General features: G+C 34.3%; 1 protein-coding gene across 3 annotated transcripts in view; it reads left to right on the forward strand.

Moving 5' to 3' along the window:
- The window catches only part of LOC142333173 (uncharacterized), an 83,426-nt gene that overhangs the window by 32,210 nt on the left and 30,665 nt on the right, over nt 1-20,551 (forward strand). For all 3 annotated transcript variants that reach the window (XM_075380119.1, XM_075380120.1, XM_075380117.1), the window contains 6 exons: nt 9,322-9,363; nt 12,851-12,886; nt 13,283-13,318; nt 13,633-13,668; nt 17,589-17,627; nt 20,452-20,493. In XM_075380119.1, coding sequence (XP_075236234.1) covers nt 9,322-9,363; nt 12,851-12,886; nt 13,283-13,318; nt 13,633-13,668; nt 17,589-17,627; nt 20,452-20,493 — 231 coding nt within the window. The remainder of the gene's footprint in view (nt 1-9,321; nt 9,364-12,850; nt 12,887-13,282; nt 13,319-13,632; nt 13,669-17,588; nt 17,628-20,451; nt 20,494-20,551) is intronic.

Consider the following 20,551-nt stretch of genomic DNA (forward strand, 5'->3'; position numbering starts at 1 on the left):
AGTTTCGAAGAATATTGACTCTTACAAACACTGCTTTGTGACTTCAGTTCAAGTTCAAAATCACTTCCATGTTTCTTCAGTAGTCGTTATTCGATTCAAAAATTGCTCGTCTTCTCTTTCATAAAGAGAAAATAATTTCGTCGCTTTTTGATGCTTCTTCAGTTGGTATGGAACTCATTGCCCTGCGTCCTTTTTTTCAAATGTTCCTTTAAAATGATGTTAAATGTAGTTTATTTTTTCATTCCGGTTACATTTTCGATTTCTCTCACTGTCACGAATCGATCTCGTCGATCACCGTGGCAATAACTTGATGCAGTTTATGTTATGATGAGTCGAGTTTGGATACTCATACTGTGAGGACGTCTTATTATTGCTCCGCTTTTTGTCGCTTTTTTGATAGGTTTTTTCGGTATTTTCATTGATTTATTAATTGGATGTTAAAGTGTTATGGTTAATGGACTAGATCTGAAAATTTCAAGAGTTTTGGACACGGAATTACTTTTTTATTAGTGTTTTTTAGTTTTCAAACTATTCAGTGAATTTTTAGTGAATTAAAATAGCTATAATTTACTTTTTATAAGGTGTTGAAGTGATTTAAGTTATCAATAGTGAAGAAGTATAAACTGAGTTTACATACAATTCAGAAGAGTGAGTAGAAGATACTTTTTTAGAGTGTTTCATTATATACTATTGTGGTTATAATAGTATAATATTATAATATTTCTTAGCGAAATTTTTCTAAGTTAATACACAGGCTCATACAGGCGTGTTTATTGTAGTAAACAAGGACTTGTATTTATTCTCTCGTATTACCGTCGTACTAGTAGAGATTTTTTCTAAGTCCTCAGAGCTGTTTTAATAGGGAATTACATTTCTACTAATATCTCGAGAACTACCCACTCGATTTCCTTCCTACCTGGACATAAATTCGTCCCAAAACCTTCCCTAACCCCCTACCCCCACGACCTCACCCCAAATTTTTTGACCCCGTTTTCGGTCACATACATTTTTCTTACCCCCTCAACCCCCCCAAACACCCACAATTTTTTTTTGGGGCCCCTCCCCCGAGTGGGTATTCGTAGAACTTGGGACAGCCCCCTGAGTACAGTACTATATCATGCGAAGACGTGGCACTACCTATGGATGGGACATCTGCCCAAAGTAGCAGCAGCATGACAAAATCGGCGACGGTCAAGAAAACCGATCTAAAAGGGAAGAAGAGGCTCCGTCAAGGATCTTCCGAGGAGGAAGAAGAGGCACCCGATACAGTGAGCAGTCTAGCATACCAATTGGGTCTGATACTGATATCGTTGAAACAGCATTTAGGCCCAGGTTTGAATAAGTACATTGCGACCCATGAACAGGATCTAAGGCGAGTATACGAGGGACTGAATGCGCTTTCCGAGCTGTCCTCCCCAGACACAAAAACTTCCCAAGCTACCCAAACGGACCCTATTGCGGGTGACGATTACATGGAGTATATTTTGACCGGCGATTTGAGTGATGAAGAACTCATTGAGCTCCTCCCTAAAAGGTGGCCTAACTCACTTAGGGGCAAGTTAAAGTTGGTTACTGACCTTCCACCTGAAGTCAAAGACACTGTACTCTTAGAGATTTAAGGAGAGTAGGTGAGCAGGATATGGGTAACAAACTCGCAGCTGGTGACATCATAAAAGACGAAATAACTCTAATAGGAGACCAAACCGTTGAAGAAAAGAAGAAGAAATTTAAGATACATTACGACTCGGGAGCCCCGGTAAAGGAAACCCTTTCTTGTTTATTGAAGGCGTTCAAAAAGATAGCTATACAGTCACCAAATTCAGCGTACATACTGCCTTCGGGCAGTATGGGAAATTTTGCCAAGAAGATCGTATCCTATATCTTCAGAGCAAGGGAAACACCTGTATATGTGTTAACTCTCCAAGGGGATGGTGGGACCAGGCACATCGGTAATAATCAAATCCCGATAAAGAAGGCTACTTCACCGGCGGAGCAAAGCCGAACAGTGATTGTTAAGGCAGAAGGAAAAACGTACGCGGAGCTCCTCCGGTCCATGAAGGATGCTGTCACCAGCGAGGAGGCAAATAACGTCATCTCATTGCGAAAGGGCCGTAACGAGGAGCTCCACGTTAGGATACAGGGTGCAGAGAAAGCGGAACAATTTACATTTATCCTGAGGGACAAGGCTGCCACCTTCACGTTGATATAAAAAGCAGAGCTGGAAGGAGAACTGTTGTGCACATCCGAGATGTCGAGCATGACACAACAGAGCAAGAGGTTATGGCCGCCATTATAAATCGCGTGGGTTCTAGCGAGGAAGTCAAGATAACATCCATGAGGAAAGGTTTTGGCGAGACACAAAATATTACGGTCATGACCTCTTACAGAGCGGCATGCAAACTGGTCGAGGAAAGAATAAGAATCGGATGGATTAGTTGCCGGGCGTACATCCGGGAAGATGAAGACAGGTGCTACCGTTGTTGGGGCACGGGCCATAGAAGGCACGAATGTAAGGGCCCAGATAGGCTCGATTTGTGCTTCAACTGCGGTAGCAGAGGTCACAAGATAGCGGATTGTCTTGAACCTAAGCAATGCCTCGATTGTAAGAGCGGTGAACACAGGACTGGAGCATGGCAATGTAAGAAAAAAATGCATGATTAGGACTATGTTAGCGAATGCCAATAGGAGTATTCTCGCTCACGACTTAATTAGTCGTGTTGTTGCAGACAAGAACGTAGACCTCCTTGTGGTCACCGAACCCAATAAATATGAAGCTGCCAAACTTGGATGGACTGTTGATATGTCGGGAGATGTTGCCATTATGGACGTAAGTCATAGTATACAATGGAATTTCAAGTTTAGAGGTAGTGACATGGTGTCTGTTGAGACCGAAACAACTCTATTCGTGGGTGTGTACATTTCGCCCAACATTGCGATCGCGGACTTTACTAACATCATCGACACTTTACAAGGTGTGATTACCAATTCAACCAAGAGGATCGTAATGTTGGGTGATTTTAACAGCATAATGGTAGCGGCTGGCAGTCGACACACCAACAGGAGGGGACAGATCCTTGCTGATCTCCTGGAAACTGCCGCCTGCATCTGCATTAATGACGATACGCCCACGTACGTAGCGAGAGGTCATCGGTCGATGCTTGACCTCACCATCCTGGACTGTAGGTGGAGGAGGAATTAGTACCAGTGGATGGTTCTCTCAGAAGATATAGCGAGCGATCACCGCGCCTCTATCTTGGATCTGAAAGACGTAGATTTCAGGCGTGATGTGCACTTCCCCCCACCGAGATTCTCATCAGTACAAATAGAGCAAGTCGTCAACAGGACTGCAAGTAGACCGTCTGATAGACATCAACAATCACCTGAGGCTTTATCTAATATAATAAAGCAGGAAATGGACAGAATGGCAGCTAACAATACAAGGAGGCGCTCCGTATATTGGTGGACTGCTGAAATTGAAGCAATGAGACAAGAGCTCCAGTCCCTTAGGAGAAGGAAACAACGTATTCTTAGAAATAACAGAGAAGGGTACCAGGAAATAGCCAATACACACCTCGAGGCAAGAAGAACGCTCAATAAGGCTATTAAGAGACGTAAAAAGGATTGCTGGATCAGGCTCTGCGAAGAGCTTGACAGCAATCCCTGGAGCCAGGCATATCGTTTTGTGACCAAAAAGTTCGGGAGACGTATGCCTATCCTCAATAAGACCAGTGTTGCAAGGGAGGTAGCCAGGTTGTTCCCGCATACAGTGCCTGATATCGTGAGATCCACACCTTGCGACAATAGAAGATTCACCATGGAAGAGCTACAACTTGCGGCGAGGAGTTTGGCAACTAAAAAGAGCCCTGGCCCGGACAAGATTCCCGCGGCAGTGATCAAAGGGATGGTTCAGAAGGCTCCCTGGGAGATGCTCGAGATTGCCAGCCACGGCATGGAGAACGGAGACTTCCCCGACTGCTGGAAAGAGGCCAGAGTGGTATTCCTACCTAAAGGCACCTCTTCGGAGGAAGATATAACCTATAGACCCCTGAGCCTCCTTAACATGATGGGGAAGCTAGTAGAAAAGATGCTGGCTTGCCGCATCATCAAAGAACTAGAAGAGGGAGCCGGAATCAGTCCTAACCAGTACGGGTTTATGCGGGGGCGATCCACCGTGCAGGCTATCTGCCGAATTTCGGGATGGGCCGACGAGGTGAAGAGAGGCACTTAGCGAACCAGGAGAATTCCACTGATGCTGTCACTAGACATAAAAAACGCGTTCGGGGCTATTGGTTGGGTCACATTAATGACGCAATTGCGGCTAGGGGCCTCAGCCCGTACCTGCGTAGGCAAATTGAATGTTACTTGTCCAACAGAGGATGTCTGGTAGAAGCACAGGAAGAAATAGTACATTTTCAAATGCACGGTGGAGTTCCGCAGGGCTCTGTTCTGGGGCCGTTGTTGTGGCTGGTGATTATAGATGAACTCCTTCAGAAGGAGTTTCCTGTCGGCGTCCAGGTCCTGGCTTATGCAGATGACCTTGCAGTCCTCGAAGAGGGAAGGACGGTCTTGGAGGTGCTTGAGAGGGTGTATGTGGCCATCGATACAATACAGGAGTGGTTGAGGTCCAGGGGTCTGCAACTGTCTACGGAAAAATACCGGTGTATTGCCTTTACGGGTAGAAGAGTGCTAGAACCGTTCAATATTTCCATCAACGGTCATGCTATAGAAGAAGCGAATAACATCAAGTACTTAGGAGTTATCCTCCAGAAAAACGGTAGATACACCGAGCACATAGTCAATGTATGCAACAAGGCAGAAAGGATCTAAACATCATTATGTCATCGCAGAATGCCCCTCGGGCCTCAAAGCGCCGTTTACTGGCGACCACCGTCGTGTCTTCGCTTATGTATGCCGTTCCGGCCTGGTGGCGCTCTATCGCCATCAGGCGCAACAAAGAGAGACTGGCGAGGACGCACAGGTGTGTGCTCCTAGGTGTTGTGTCCGCATACAGGACAGTGTCCTATGCCGCCCTGTGCGTGTTATCGGGTACACCTCCTATTGACTTAATCGCAAAAAAGAGGGTGGAGAGGGCACAAGGCAAGCCAGAACAAGAGGTCAGGGATGCCGTTTATAATATCTGGCAAGAAAGATGGTCGCAGGAAGCTGTGGGTCGATGGACGAGAACCCTCATCCCCAACATCAAGCCATGGTTGTCGAGAAGATTTGGTGAGGTTGATCATCACCTATCGCAGTTTTTTACAGGACATGGTTCCTTCAATAACTACCTGCACAAAATAGGCGAGAGAGAAGAGCCAATTTGCAACTACTGCAACGAGATAGATGATGCTGAGCACACCTTTTTTGAGTGCAATAGGTGGGACACACTTAGACATAGTAAAGCACTCACAGGTATAACTCCAGAGACAACAATAGACTACATGCTAAGAAGCGAGTCAAACTGGAATAATTTTGCTAGTTTTGTTAGACAAGTTGTTCTACAGAAATACTCCGATGAGAGAAGACAAGGTGTTGGCTAGAATAGGACTGGGTGGGCAGCCTTGCTGGTGAGGTTCAGCATGCTGCGGTGTGTTGGCACAGATGAGCCACCAAGGACTCCACGGGTAACAGTCACGCAACAGCACACTGAATACTGAAGGGACCCGGCGCCACGTCGCGGCGAACTGGGTCTGGCGTGGTGTCCAAAAGGGCAATATTAATAAAGAACTCTCAAAAAGAGCTAATCGGTAGGCCGACCTGCCATGCCGGTATATAGCCGGTAGGTGGGGAGGCCTATTTGAGTTTAAAGACACTCCCCTGGGCGGCGTAATACCAACAAGTCGGTCCGGCCCAGGGGAGCTGAGAGAAAAAAAAAAAAAAAAGTTTATGTTATGATGTAGTACGTAGTGAAGTCCTTATTACCACATTTATTAGTTTCAAATTTCCTTTTCTTTTATAGATTAATATTCTTTTAATGTTTATATTCGTTTTTAAAAATATTACTGAAATGTCCCTTTTTATTTTACTAAATATTCTGTTCCTGACCATATTTTAGTTTATGAAACCTTATGTAATTCAAGATTCTAACAGTCGTTTTTGTTGGATAGCCTAAACGGCCGTCTCCAAAGTTGAATGTAATTTGATAATAAGAATACAAAAATATCCAATAAATCATCCACCGATTCATCTTTACGACTACGCAAATTTTCACAATTTTCTTGAATCAAAAATTGTTGTAATAGTCTTATATTATTATTTATTTTTTTTTTACCGTTAAGTCTTTTAACATTATATTCTGTATTTTGACTGCTGCCATAAACCATGGGGAAATTGATTAGAAAAGCGATCGGTTATAGCAGTTTTAAAAATTTTCGAATTAAATTATTTTCCTAAATGTTTACTAATATTTTTCTATAAACTAGTATAACATTTTTCATTAAGATTCGTATAATTCTAATGTATGATTGCACAATTTTGCTAATAACTTTTATATATTCATAAATTAAAGGGTCATTAACTTAATGACTTAATATCGCCAACCAGTATTAAGCTCGTATAACTCGTTAAGTCGCTGATGTAATTATTTAAACCATTGAGAAATGAGTTTCCGTCACTTTCGAAAGGTGATATGTAATTCATAATCGGTTGTAACCAATCACAATTATCAGATTTTATTATTATGCTTAATTCGTTACATTCCAATAACAATTCACATGAAACGATATAAAATTTAGATTATTTTTGACAAAGATACACTACCCTATATATTTATTAATTTTGTAGTATTTGTTTATGACTTTGTAAGCCGTCTAAACTAAAATAAAAATGCATATCAAGAGTTACGTTAGTTACTGTTAAAAATATATTTTTAAAATATGTTTATAATTATATAATTGTTAAATAAATTTATTTAAGTTCTTATTATTGGTAAGAATATTTATGTGTAAATTATCAACTATTAATCAAAATAACTGTCTGTTATGCGAACGTAATCATCCACTGTATTACCCAGATAATTAAATCCAGACATCATAAAATTTTATAGAATAACACACTAAACATCATTAAAGTTCAAAATCACATTAACTGACAGCAGACAAACATCTTGTAGCCAGATTTGTCGGTACATTTCCGAGTGATTCCAAATCCCTTACTTTGATATCCACCAACTTCATGGACCGTTCTCCTTCCTATTGAAAACTTTTTCCAATTTGGAATTTTCACAACTGTTCCTTTTAACAAACAGTCTGACTTCGTTGAGAAAGTTTCGGAAGTACTGCGAGAGGATTGCATTAATGTACACCGGTCCGTCAGGTAAATTTCGTTTAATATGCGAAGTTCGTAAATATTTTTTTTTTTTTAAGTTTTTGTCTGAATCTTCACTATCCGCTATTTTATATCTTCACCATTTTTCATCAATAATGAACAAAATAGGAAGTGTCAATGATGGGGGAGGTCTTGATTTCTCTTCGTAAATTCTCAAATCGTTCAGTCCTACTGTTCTGCTGTAGTTCGATTAATCGTTTTTCTACTTCGTAAACGTCGGTCCCTAATAATTAACTTTCCGCTTAAATATTTTATCTTCAGCTTCGTAAGATTCTATAAGTATTGAAAACTCTTTAATTTTTTTTCTAATATATAAACAATAGCTTTTAGAAGTTTAAAAAATGTTTTCTTTAAATTTGCTTAACTTCTTTCTCATTTATACTTATATATATATATATATATATATATATATATATATATATATATATATATATATATATATGAATGATATATATATATACTAGCGTTTCCATCGCAGCTTCGCCCGTGCGGTATATTTATTTGCACTTCCCCTCGCAGTCAGGGGATATTTTGCCGGTTATGGTTCGCTTCGCTCGAAAAATTTCAGTATATTGTAAATTTTTCAGCAAATGTTCTATACCCGAAACATTGAGTAATCTTAAGAATGTGTGCTTCAAAACATTCGGCCTCCATCTAAAAAATATTAGTTATAATTAGTTACCCGTAGTTCGTACGTGTAAAAGTGTATTTTTCTCGGGTCTTAACGTTACCAAACAAAAACTACTTGGAGGTGACCGTACTTCGTTTCTCTTTTTTTTAATTACTTTAATTTTGTTTTTAGTCAAGTAACAGGATGCAGGTGTAGCCAGTCGCGTCACACATACAGTAATCTTGAGACCCTGCGCGTATATCGTCGCACCACTTTAAAAATCGATATTCAAAAACAACCGAAAATGGTTTTTATATATTTATCTGAAAAGGCAGTTACTTTTATACAGATTTGAGTACAAGATCGTGGATACCGGTGTTTTTCGTTGGTGGTTGGGTTTCAATTAACCATACATTTCCGGAACTGTCGACCTGAAACTGTATAATCCTACACTTCATTTACATTCATACATATCATCTTCTAAAGTAATACCTAAAGGTAATGCCAGAGGCTAAACAGAAAAGATATTTTCTTTTTTTCTTAAACAGGAGATATTTATTCGTAGATTCCAGCCCCAATGTAGTTAATATCCGTATATCGTAATCCAAAATAGACAATATTTGAAATGATTGTTCAAATTTTTTTACATTTTGTCACCGCTTGCATAGTCGAATTTCGAAAAACCTAGAAATTAGTTTTTAGTTATTTACAAGAAAATTACACACACTGGAAACTAAGTTGATATCCTCACTTGTAACCAAAAAATTATAAAAAAAACAAAAAAAAAAAACAGTAAATTTAATTTTTATTCCATTTTAACCCTTTAACTCGGAATTTCATAAAATCCCTTTTAGTGTGCACTTACACCGTAACAGGAAGATGCACGCAAAATTTCATCAATTTATCTTCAGTAGTTTTTGGTTGGCGTTGATGGATCAGTCAGTCAGGACAAGTTGCTTTACAGGTACATATATATATATATATATATTGACAATACCAAATGGTTTTCCTTTTTGATATTTTACTTTCATTGATTAATTAATTTTGAAATGGAAAAAATGCACCTATACTTGTTACTGTGAATATAAGGTTAAAAAATAAACGAAATGTAAGAATTTTTCATATTTTAGTTGCTTATAAAACTGAAACTTCAAAAAAATATGAATGTAAAACATGAGAAAAAATTACTATAACAATTTTCTCTATTTTAAAATCTATATTTTACGTTGTACAGAAAAGCAGCGGATACAAAACTTGTATCACGCCATCATTTAAAGAAAATATAATTTAATATTTCATAAAATAACTACCGATTTTTGTATTATGTATTTAAAATTATTTATAAATGACTTTGAAATTATATGTAATAAATTTACACTTTTTTTCAGTAAAAAAGATTCGATTGTATCAGGAATCGATATTACTGAAACGTGAGTAAATTTTATTATATTTTTTAACATCATGATGAACGCAGAGGTTGAAATATGAACAAGAATTTCATTTATGGAATTCACTTAAGTAATTTGCTTACTAATTTCTGTGCGATCTCCCACTACTGCGATTCATACATTCCAATTCTAAGGAAGTGAAACTTTCTTTATTTTCTCAGAAGTGACAAATTCGAATTGCCCATATATATTTCGATAGCGTCTTATTAGAATCGAGTTTCTTCACTTTTCACAATTTCTTAAGTCGTCCAAAAAGATGATAAATTGATGGAACTATCTCTACCCCGAGTGTTGGGTGGGTAGCACATACTAATTGACCTCTTACAGAACTTCCAAGTTAAAGCTGAGCTGTAATATTAACATTATCCTCTTGGAACAAGACCTTCCAGGCTTCCGTTCATCTTGTAAGTCAATAGCGTAATACTTAGTGATGATTCTTGTTTGTTCTGTAAGGAAAATGTGGTAGAGTATCCCTCGCCAAAAATAATCCCAAAGTACATTCACATTATTTTACCAGGTAAAGATCTGGTTTTTGCTTCGTGTGATTGAGATGTGCTTGGAGGTTGCCACTGGATAATCATGTTTTGATACTGCGGCAAAATTTGTCTATGAATCAATTTGTCTATGAGTCTATGAATTTGGTATTTTCATGTTACTACAGAAGTTGTGAGAAACATATTTTCCCATATAAAAATAAAAATATTTATAAAAATGGCTTTCATCATTTAACGAATTCTATTTAATTTATTCATTTGAGATTTATTTAAACAAAGCATAAAATTTTCAATTCCATCATTAGAAATATCGTTTGAAATCTGAAATGGTACTCTAGGACCTTACATTTATCAATGCATTTATTTTCATAATACATCACTGTACCATTTTTTTGCAAAATTAAACGTGAAATAAACAAATCATTTAACGTTGTTGAAAAATTGGCGCTGATTCTTTTAATAATTTAAATCATGATTTCTTGTTATTATAAATATTTTATTGTGATTGAAATATTGTTTGTATGTACATATATATATATATATATATATATATATATATATATATATTATTATTATTAATTGTTTGTATGTGATTGAAATATAACCTTAATTCCAATTGTTTCATTGTAATTGTAATATTTCTGCAATTAAAAGGAGTGGAAGAGAACTGGAACTGAACTGGCGTATAACAAGCGTAAGACTGAACTAATGCAGTGAAGAACTTGCTTAAACTGCAAGTATAATGTTGAAGGGGCCGCTGATTCGTCAGGAGCCAAGTGCATGCGAAGGAGTCGTGTGAAGCGTAAAGAGCGAAGTAAATCCGACTGAATCCTAAGATCTTTAAATTTAAAAGTCCTATAATAAATAAAAATTAAAGTTCCAACATTTAAACAAGAGCAACAAAAAGTGAACATTTATAAGAATATTTAAAAATTAAATAAGTCATTTAAATAACCCTGAGTCTTAACAAACGTAATAGAATTTTTTTTAATTTTGGCCGAATTACTATCCTTTTTATATTAAAATTAGATAAAAATGTTATTTTTATTTATTTAAACTTAAATTTTTTTGAATAAATATTTATTGCTTCTATGAATTTGTGGTGGCTAGATAGTGCTCTCTGCCTGAGGTCAAACCAAGTAGTTTAGGAAGATATATTTCTCATGCGTATCAATAGTAAATATTTAGATTTGGCTAACATATCAGAGTAGCTTTGAGATAAGAAATTTGTCCCATAACTTGATTCCTCATTGCATCATTTTTTTTTTTTTTTTGATTCAATTGAATTCCATTTCGTTTAACATAAATAATGACAACAGTATACAGATTAATGACAGAATATGAGATTATATGTGATGACTTATTGGACAGATTTTACGACAATCATTTTCTTGCACTGAGATTATTTGAAGGATATATAGGTTAATTTAATAGAATGGAGGGGGTAAATGTGGTGATATTATTGGGCATTGAGCTCGGTATAAGAAATATGCATGGAGGCGTACTGAATGAGCTTACTGTATTATTGGTTGTAATTAATACATTTTCTATATTGTCGCCGTAAATGCTTAATGCCTGGAATCTCCTTGTAACACATCAGATAATGTCCTGATGAAGTCCTGGAGAGAAATATTCTGGAATGCTTTCTCAGAAATAAAGACTTTTCATAATGGAGGCACTACATTTAATTGTTATGTGTTCTTTGGTCTCTTGAATGGAAAACTAAAGAAGTAGGTAAGAAAAAGGAGGAGGATGGACAAATTTAAAAATTATAATGAGGTAGATGCTGTTTTCATTCAGGTGTTAATTCAGCACTTTACTGGTGTTGGATTTGGTTTGTATACTTGCTCTATTGATTACTGGAAGACATTTGACAGGATTTTACATACAAAAATGATGGAATTTTAACAATGATAACGATGATCACGATTTGATTTATTTGTTATTTCTTCTGGAATGTTGGTATTAAATAGCAGTCTGGACAGGTAAAATTCTTATACATTTTCTGTTCACTGGGATTACATCTTGCCTTCTAAACAATAAATATAGAAAGCATTTATGATTTTGAACACGTAATTATTTTATTATCATAGCTAATCATAGGTTGTTGATGTTTCATATATATTTAAAGAAAAATATAACACGAAAATGTGCCATAACCTCGCCAGTAATTGCACTGAGACCATTCACTGTAAACGTTAACATAAAATACACTACAGTAACTGATCAGTCAGATTTTTAATATCCTTCAAAAAAGTGAATATTGGAGCTCTAGTTTACAGTATTGCATGTGAAAAAGGCATATTAAAATCGATATTTTCAGACGTGCTTTTTAATCTGCAGATATATCTGTGTTACTATTTACTATGATATTGTCCATAAGGGTTGACAATGAAGATTATTTAAAAACATAAACTTTTGAAATGATAAACCGATCCAGAATAATTTTTTATAATTTTTTTCCAAATATTCTGTCATCCTTGTGGCTATGTTCACTGAGTTACTGGAAATGCAAAAATAGGTTCTGGTTAATGCTTTAGTAGTTCATAGTTTAAGTGTTGAATTGCCATATGATGATGATATATGATAATCGATTTCTTATAATGATAATCATTACGCATTTAAAAAAAAATTTATCCTTTTTTTTAAAAATAAAAATGATTTCTTGTTTATCCTATTTCACTAATTTCTCCAATGAATAAACCGATTGGCTTCTGTATTACATAAGGAAATTAAAATAAAAATAATTTATACAGCATTTTTAGACAGGCCTAACTATGATTAAACAGATTGTAAGAGTTGTTTCATTTAATGGATTTTCTTATGTACAGATAAATTTTGAATGTATGTAATAAAATTATTCTTTATACATCAGTTTTAATAATTATTTATATATTTACTATTAAACTGTTCACAAATTTTCATTATATTAAATAAATCAATTTGATGCTGATAAAAACCTTTTCTAATTTCAGAATTTCAACTGATGCTACGAATAGCAACCAAGAAATGTAAGTGCAATTACTTATTTATTGAAGTGTTCTCATGTTGCATAAGCGTGTGTCTCTCTGTGTGTGTGTGTGTGTGTGTGTGTCTGTGTGTGTGTGTGTGTGTGTGTGTGTGTGTGTGTGTGTGTGTGTGTGTGTGTGTGTGTGTGTGTGTGGTGTGTGTGTGTGAAACTAAAATTAAAGTATTTTACACTGCATTTTTAGTCAGGTTAGATTGTAAGAGTTGTTTGCATTTAAAGGATTATTTTATGTACAGATAAATTTTGATTTTATATAATAAAATTATTATTTACACCACAGTTTTAATAATTATTTTAATATTTACTAATAAACTGATTACAAAATTCATTGTATTAAATAAATCAATTGGATGCTGATAAAAACCTTTTCTAATTTCAGAATTCCAACTGATGCTAAGAATAGCAACAAGAAAACGTAAGTACAATTTCTAATTTATTAAACTGTTCTCATATTGCATAAGCGTGTGTGTGTGTGTGTGTGTGTGTGTGTGTGTGTGAAACTACAATTAAAGTATTTTACACTGCATTTTTAGTCAGGTTAGATTGTAAGAGATGTTTTCATTTAAAGGATTATTTTATGTACAGATAAATTTTGATTTTATATAATAAAATTATTGTTTACACCACAGTTTCAATAATTATTTATATATTTTCTAATAAACTGATCACAAAAGTTCATTGTATTAAATAAATCAATTGGATGCTGATAAAAACCTTTTCTAATTTCAGAATTTCAACTGATGCTAAGAATAGGAACAAGAAAACGTAAGTACAATTTCTAATTTATTGAAGTGTTCTCATATTGGACAAGCGCGCGCTCGTGTGTGTGTGCGTGTACGTGTATTTATGCTATGTACATATAATCCTATTAAGTAGGATAATAGTATAACAACAATAATGATGAAATTCATACTGAACAACTACATTATATATGTCTGAGTGTGTGTGTTTATCATCAGCACACACGCGCACACTTCTATAGATCTATGATATGTTCGATGTAATGTTCGATGTAATCCAGATTCATACATAGTAGACTGTAAGTTGAATACTTTTATAAATCAGTAGTAAGTGACTCTACTATATTGATATGTATTTTTTATGACGTCACAAAAAAAAAGATTAGTGTTGTTCATTAAAGTACATATGAGTACTTAGAAATAATAAACTGTAAATTAAATATGTGAACCTTCTAAATAAAAAATAAACTTTATGGAACAGATTTATGAAAATAATTCGAAAACATATTATTTTTACAAGGTAAACAAAGATGCATCAAATGCAGGCGTTTTTAATTTTTAAACCGTTACTTAAAAGTTTACTGACAGAGGAATTTAAAGTATTTAATTTTAAATATTAAGAAGGTAACAAATTTAAACAAATCGCAAAAGAATGGGCCCTATTAAAAACCCATAAAAAGTATCAGTGGTTGAACAGCGAATGCTACGAAACAGTGGAAAAGAGATATCATGCAAGACTGTTATATCAATCCCAACAATAGAAACATCTTTCCAAAACCTAGCAAACAAAGAACAGTAACCACACCAACCCTAAGGAGAATAAGAAGACAACACCATAAAGGCATACTTAAATCAGTGAAAGAAAAATTCGGCAAAACGCAGTCAAGGGACTACCACAACATCTTCAAAAAAAACTCTAAAAATACGAACCCCCAACCCTTCTAATGAAGAATGAATACCATAATCTGTCCCGTAACAATAAAAACAACGCGGAAATCCTAGCAAAATATTTCAACAAACTCCTAAATTGTGAAGAACTGACCGCTCAATAAGAAAAGCCAGCCCCCCAATAACAACACTACCACTAAAAAATAACCCTCACGCAATAAAAGAAGTCTACCAAGCACGATGTAAGATGAAGACAAAGAGGCGGGAGAAGATCAGACCCTTGTAAAGATCTTGAGACATGCAGGAAGAAAAGAAAAAATCGCCCTTCATCAACAGCTTGTCAATATCTGGATCAAAAAACAATTAAAAGAACAGTGGATGACAGCCCTCTTCCAACCGCTAAACAAAAAAAAAAAAATGGCCAAAACACACCGTAACAACTACAGGTGAATTTCACTCCTAGACACAACACACAAAATTCTTTCAAGAATCATCCTTAATAGGATCGGTTTACAACTCCAGAAAGAACCAGGAGAATACCTGAGAGGTTTCAGACCTGCGAGGAGCTACCCAGACCAGATCATGACTATCAAGTTAATAATAGATTACAACAGTAAAAGAAGTAGAGACATGGTGAAGACAATTATCGACTTCAAGAAAGTCTCATAGAATCCGCATTAAAAATTGTGAGATATCTCGAACTACTTTTTTTTCTTTTTTTTTTGTCTTCAGTCATTTGACTCGTTTGATGCAGCTCTCCAAGATTCCCTATCTAGTGATAGTCGTTTCATTTCAGTATACCTTCTACATCCTACATCCCCAACAATTTGTTTTACATACTCCAAACGTGGCCTGCCTACACAATTTTTCCCTTCTACCTGTCCTTCCAATATTAAAGCGACTATTCCAGGATACCTTAGTATGTGGCCTATAAGTCTGCCTCTTCTTTTAACTATATTTTTCCAAATGCTTCTTTCTTCATCTATTTGCCGCAATACCTCCTCATTTGTCACTTTATCCACCCATCTGATTTTTAACATTCTCCTATAGCACCGCATTTCAAAAGCTACTAATCTTTTCTTCTCATATACTCCGATCGTCCAAGTTTCACTTCCATATAAAGCGACACTCCAAACATACACTTTCAAAAATCTTTTCCTGACATTTAAATTAATTTTTGATGTAAACAAATTATATTTCATACTGAAGGCTCGTTTAGCTTGTGCCATTCGGCATTTTATATCGCTCCTGCTTCGTCCATCTTTAGTAATTTTACTTCCCAAATAACAAAATTCTTCTACCTCCATAATCTTTTCTCCTCCTATTTTCACATTCAGCGGTCCATCTTTGTTATTTCTACTAAATTTCATTACTTTTGTTTTGTTCTTGTTTATTTTCACGCGATAGTTCTTGCGTAGGACTTCATCTATGCCGTTCATTGTTTCTTCTAAATCCTTTTTACTCTCGGCTAGAATTACTATATCATCAGCAAATCGTACCATCTTTATCTTTTCACCTTGTACTGTTACTCCGAATCTAAATTGTTCTTTAACATCATTAACTGCTAGTTCCATGTAAAGATTAAAAAGTAACGGAGATAGGGAACATCCTTGTCGGACTCCCTTTCTTATTAGGGCTTCTTTCTTATGTTCTTCAATTGTTATTGTTGCTGTTTGGTTCCTGTACATGTTAGCAATTGTACTTCTATCTCTGAATTTGAACCCTAATTTTTTTTAAATGCTGAAAATTTATTTCATTCTACGTTATCGAATGCCTTTTCTAGGTCTATAAATGCCAAATATGTCGGTTTGTTTTTGTTTAATCTTCCTTCTACTATTAATCTGAGGCCTAAAATTGCTTCTCTTGTCCCTATACTTTTCCTGAAACCAAATTGGTCTTCTCCTAACACTTCTTCCACTCTCCTCTCAATTCTTCTGTATAAAATTCTAGTTAAGATTTTTGATGCATGACTAGTTAAACTAATTTTTCTGTATTCTTCACATTTATCTGCCCCTGCTTTCTTTGGTATCATAACTATAACACTTTTTTTGAAGTATGATGGAAATTCCCCATTATCATAAATATTACACACCAGTTTGTATAATCTATCAATCGCTTCCTCACCTGCACTGCGCAGTAATTCTACAGGTATTCCGTCTATTCGAGGAGCCTTTCTGCCATTTAAATCTTTTAATGCTCTCTTAAATTCAGATCTCAGTATTGATCTCGAACTACATCTCAAATTAATAAACATGATAAAACCCACCCACACAAACCCCAAGTCAAAACTGAAATTCAAAGGCGAACTCTCGGAACCATTTGAGACCAATATGTGCCGGTGCCAAGGAACGGACTCTCACCGCTACTAATTAACTGCACTCTGGAAATTTTAATGAGACACTGGCTCAAAAAATGCTCTCTAAAAATAAAAATAGCCAAAAAAAAAATCTCGATTCGAAAAACACTAAGACAGGATGCAGATGGATCAGACAAATAAGAGAGGATCTAAGGGAAATTAACCTTACACCAGAAGACACCATAGACAAGAAAACATTAAACAAAAAAATCAAGCCCAAAAACAATCGCATCACACTCTCAAGAAAGATATTCACAGAAAAGGATCTGGGAGGACCGAAGGCCTGAACAGTCCTTCAAAGAAACTTGGATAATGGATTGACTAAAGTGATGGCATGCGGTCATAAAAGACGAAAAAAGTTATTGCAGATTGATGTTCAATAACTGTCAAATTCAATTTCTAGCAGAATATGTTATTGTTCCTGGGATTGCATCTTGTAGTCCCAGTGAACAGAAAATAAATAAATAATTTGCATAATTACTTTATTTAAGCACTTCAAATATTTTTTCATTACGGTCACAGTTAAGTGACTGGATTGTTGATTATCAATATATTTCTTTCACAACTACATTGTGCTTCACATTCTCCAACTTCAAATTCTTATACAGTTATAAATTAATTTTGTCAATAAAAAATTTAAAAAAAAAATCACATTTTATTTATTATGATTCATTTTAATATTTATTTTTCTTATTTTTCAGCTCTGTAGATATTTCTTCTAGAGTACTGTATAATGTCAGGTAACCTACCTTAAGTTAATAATAGCTTTAATAATTAGTAGTTTTAAGTAATCTTTATTTCCAATCCCTATGGTGTTAATTTTTATAAATTAAGTTTACTTTTCTGTAAAAACTGCTTGACTTAACAATAATCAATAGAAATATTATTCAATTTAATTTCTAAAACTATCTGCTGAATATTTTAGCAGATGGGGAAAATTATAACTATAGTGTACGGAATGCTGATTCTTGGATTATTCTACTTTAGAGTGTACTCAACTTCAAAAGAATTAAAAAACAAGATGGTGAACAAAGGTTTTAGTTTTTTTTTTAATCTCTAAAGGCCTCTTTTACTGGCTGTCCCACCAATTACAAAAATATGGAATATTGATCTTTCTCAAATTACAATCTACCACAAAAGAAATGTAAAATTATTATCTGGGAGTTTCAAGCTCTCTTTCAGTTGAAGGGCGTCTAGCTCCCAAGCCTTCTCGATCAAATTAGAAATATTACATATTTGAATTATTTTTTCAACATGACCCTAAAATTATGATTAGTTTTATGATTAGCATAAAAATATTTATTTTATAGATATATATAAACTTATGGCTGCAACTCGACTAATATTTTCCATTTTCTTTTGGTGAAAAATATTTCATCTCGATTAAATCACTACATCACACGCTATCTGAGAAAACCCCCAGTTACCATTTTGAAATAGAAAATTCTGTGAAAAGTTATAACGAACATCTTTCACCTAATAGCACAGGCTTATTGAAAAATTTTATTAAAATTGAAAAATCCGTTTGGCTGTAGCTTCATCACAAACTCAAAAAGTCATGATAAAAAATGATCTCAGTTCATTCAGTCAATTTTAGTTAATTTTTATACTGCATATTTCAGTATTTAAATATTGCAATCAGCTTTATCCAAACATTGCAGTCAATCATTAACTCTGTATATTTAATACCGCTTCCCAATTCATGGTTTTGGTTATATGATGTTAATCTTATGTGTTCACAAAAATATTTCCTATTGAATTTGATATTTAAATTGTTAGTATATGACCAGTTTTTGTATTTAAAATTTGTTATTTGTGTTAATTTGAGTTTGATTGTGGTTTTTTAAGCGTGCTTCAGTGTGAAGTGTTTTGTTTCTTCTATGTTGCTGTTGAGTAATTCACCAAAATATTGTGTTTCAATATCTTTTACTTTCTCATCTAGAGCGATGAACGCTGCTATATAGCAGCTTCTACTGTATATAGATGAAAGTATATAGATCAGTTACAAAAAAAAAAAAAAAAAAAAAAAAAATCGAAAAAATTGTTTTTTTTTATTTATGTACTGATGAGAAATTGTTTTTCTTTTCGAATTTGGCCTTCGAAAGATAACATTCTTTTCTTCACCTTCTTCGCAGTTTTCTCTTTACGCAATATTTCTTTCGTTCCTGCCGTTCTCTTCTTTTTTCGCACTTTCTTGAGCATCGTTATTTTTTTACTTTTTTTCATGAAAGCCCAGTATTGATTAAATTTTCTCTCTATAAACTTTTCTGTCTGATATTTAATTTTCTGAGATGTTTTGGTTTTTTTATATCGATTTTAGGCGGTTTCACCCAAATAATTTCGGTTTTTCTTTTATAAAAATAATTAAATATTTGTTTGTAAGACGACTGTAGGTCTTTCTAAAAAAATCTGCAAAGAAAAATAAACTTTGTTTTTTCATTGTTATTAAATTTTCTGTAAATTTCTTAGTTACGTCTCAGTCTATAATTTCCGTTTTCATAAACCGGGTCTAGAATTTTCTGAATTATTCTTCTTTCGAATTTTTAAGTCTTCCATTTTTAAATTTAAATTTAAGCATTCGTAGGCATAAAGACATGATAGATTTATAAAAATATTGCAGTGCCTGATATTTAAATTTTTTTATTGAAGGAAAGGTATTTTTTATTGTAAATATTTTTTGTAATTTCGTTGCACTCTCGGGATTGGAGATCGTGTTTTTAATGAAATATAACATTTTTAAATTTATTTTAAACTAAAATCCATCTCGGAAGTTACCCATTGCATTTAAAGTGTAAAAATCTTAATTTTGTTATACACCTTACTCTAGTTTTTCTTAAAAAAAAAAAACAAAAGTTCAGTCAAAATTTTAACCCTCTTTCTAGAAAATTAAAACTTTGTTTATTCAGAATTATGGCAGTATCTTTGTACTTTTTAAACAATTAATTTTTTCCCCGCTTTATTATCACCACTTACGAATTATTTTCTTAAAAATTCATTTTATCCGAACACTTAACCTTGAGAATGGGAATCCCCGAAATACAAAAAACATTATTACATAATGTAAAATTTTTAATGCTCAAAACGTATTTTGTTAAATAATAGTCACAATGCCTATCCTCTGATGGGGAACTCCCTAATTTTTAATAATTTATTTTAAATCAGTTTTAGGGAAAATTTTAATCAAAAAGGCCTCCTTATGCATGAGCCTCAAATTTTAAAAGGTCAGAATCATTTTTTAAAATTTTGATGCTAATATACTAATATTAAAAATTTTGGTTATCGCTTTACAACTGCTATAATTCAGAAATGAATTGAGTAACTTGACCAGCTTAGCCGAGAAATTTATGCAATTCATTGTTGGTTTTTTTTTTTAAACAGAAGACAGCATCAATTGTGAAAGTTAATTGTATTGTTCGTGTTGATTGCTATTATTTATTCACTTTATTTTATAGCCTTATTTTCAAAGATTCAAGAAGATATTTCAGGTGCTGCGGAACCATCAGGAAATAAAGAGATACAAATGAATATTATTATCATATTTATCTTGGAATATTTCTGTTTTAGGTCTCCAAAGACAAGTAAATATGGTTCTCTTGAATACGTAATGTAAGTATTTATATTCTATAACCATGTTATCATCAAATACGTATCCTAATTGTCATCA

Source organism: Lycorma delicatula, chromosome 12, assembly GCF_047948215.1.
Source record: "Lycorma delicatula isolate Av1 chromosome 12, ASM4794821v1, whole genome shotgun sequence".
Taxonomy (NCBI): domain Eukaryota; kingdom Metazoa; phylum Arthropoda; class Insecta; order Hemiptera; family Fulgoridae; genus Lycorma; species Lycorma delicatula.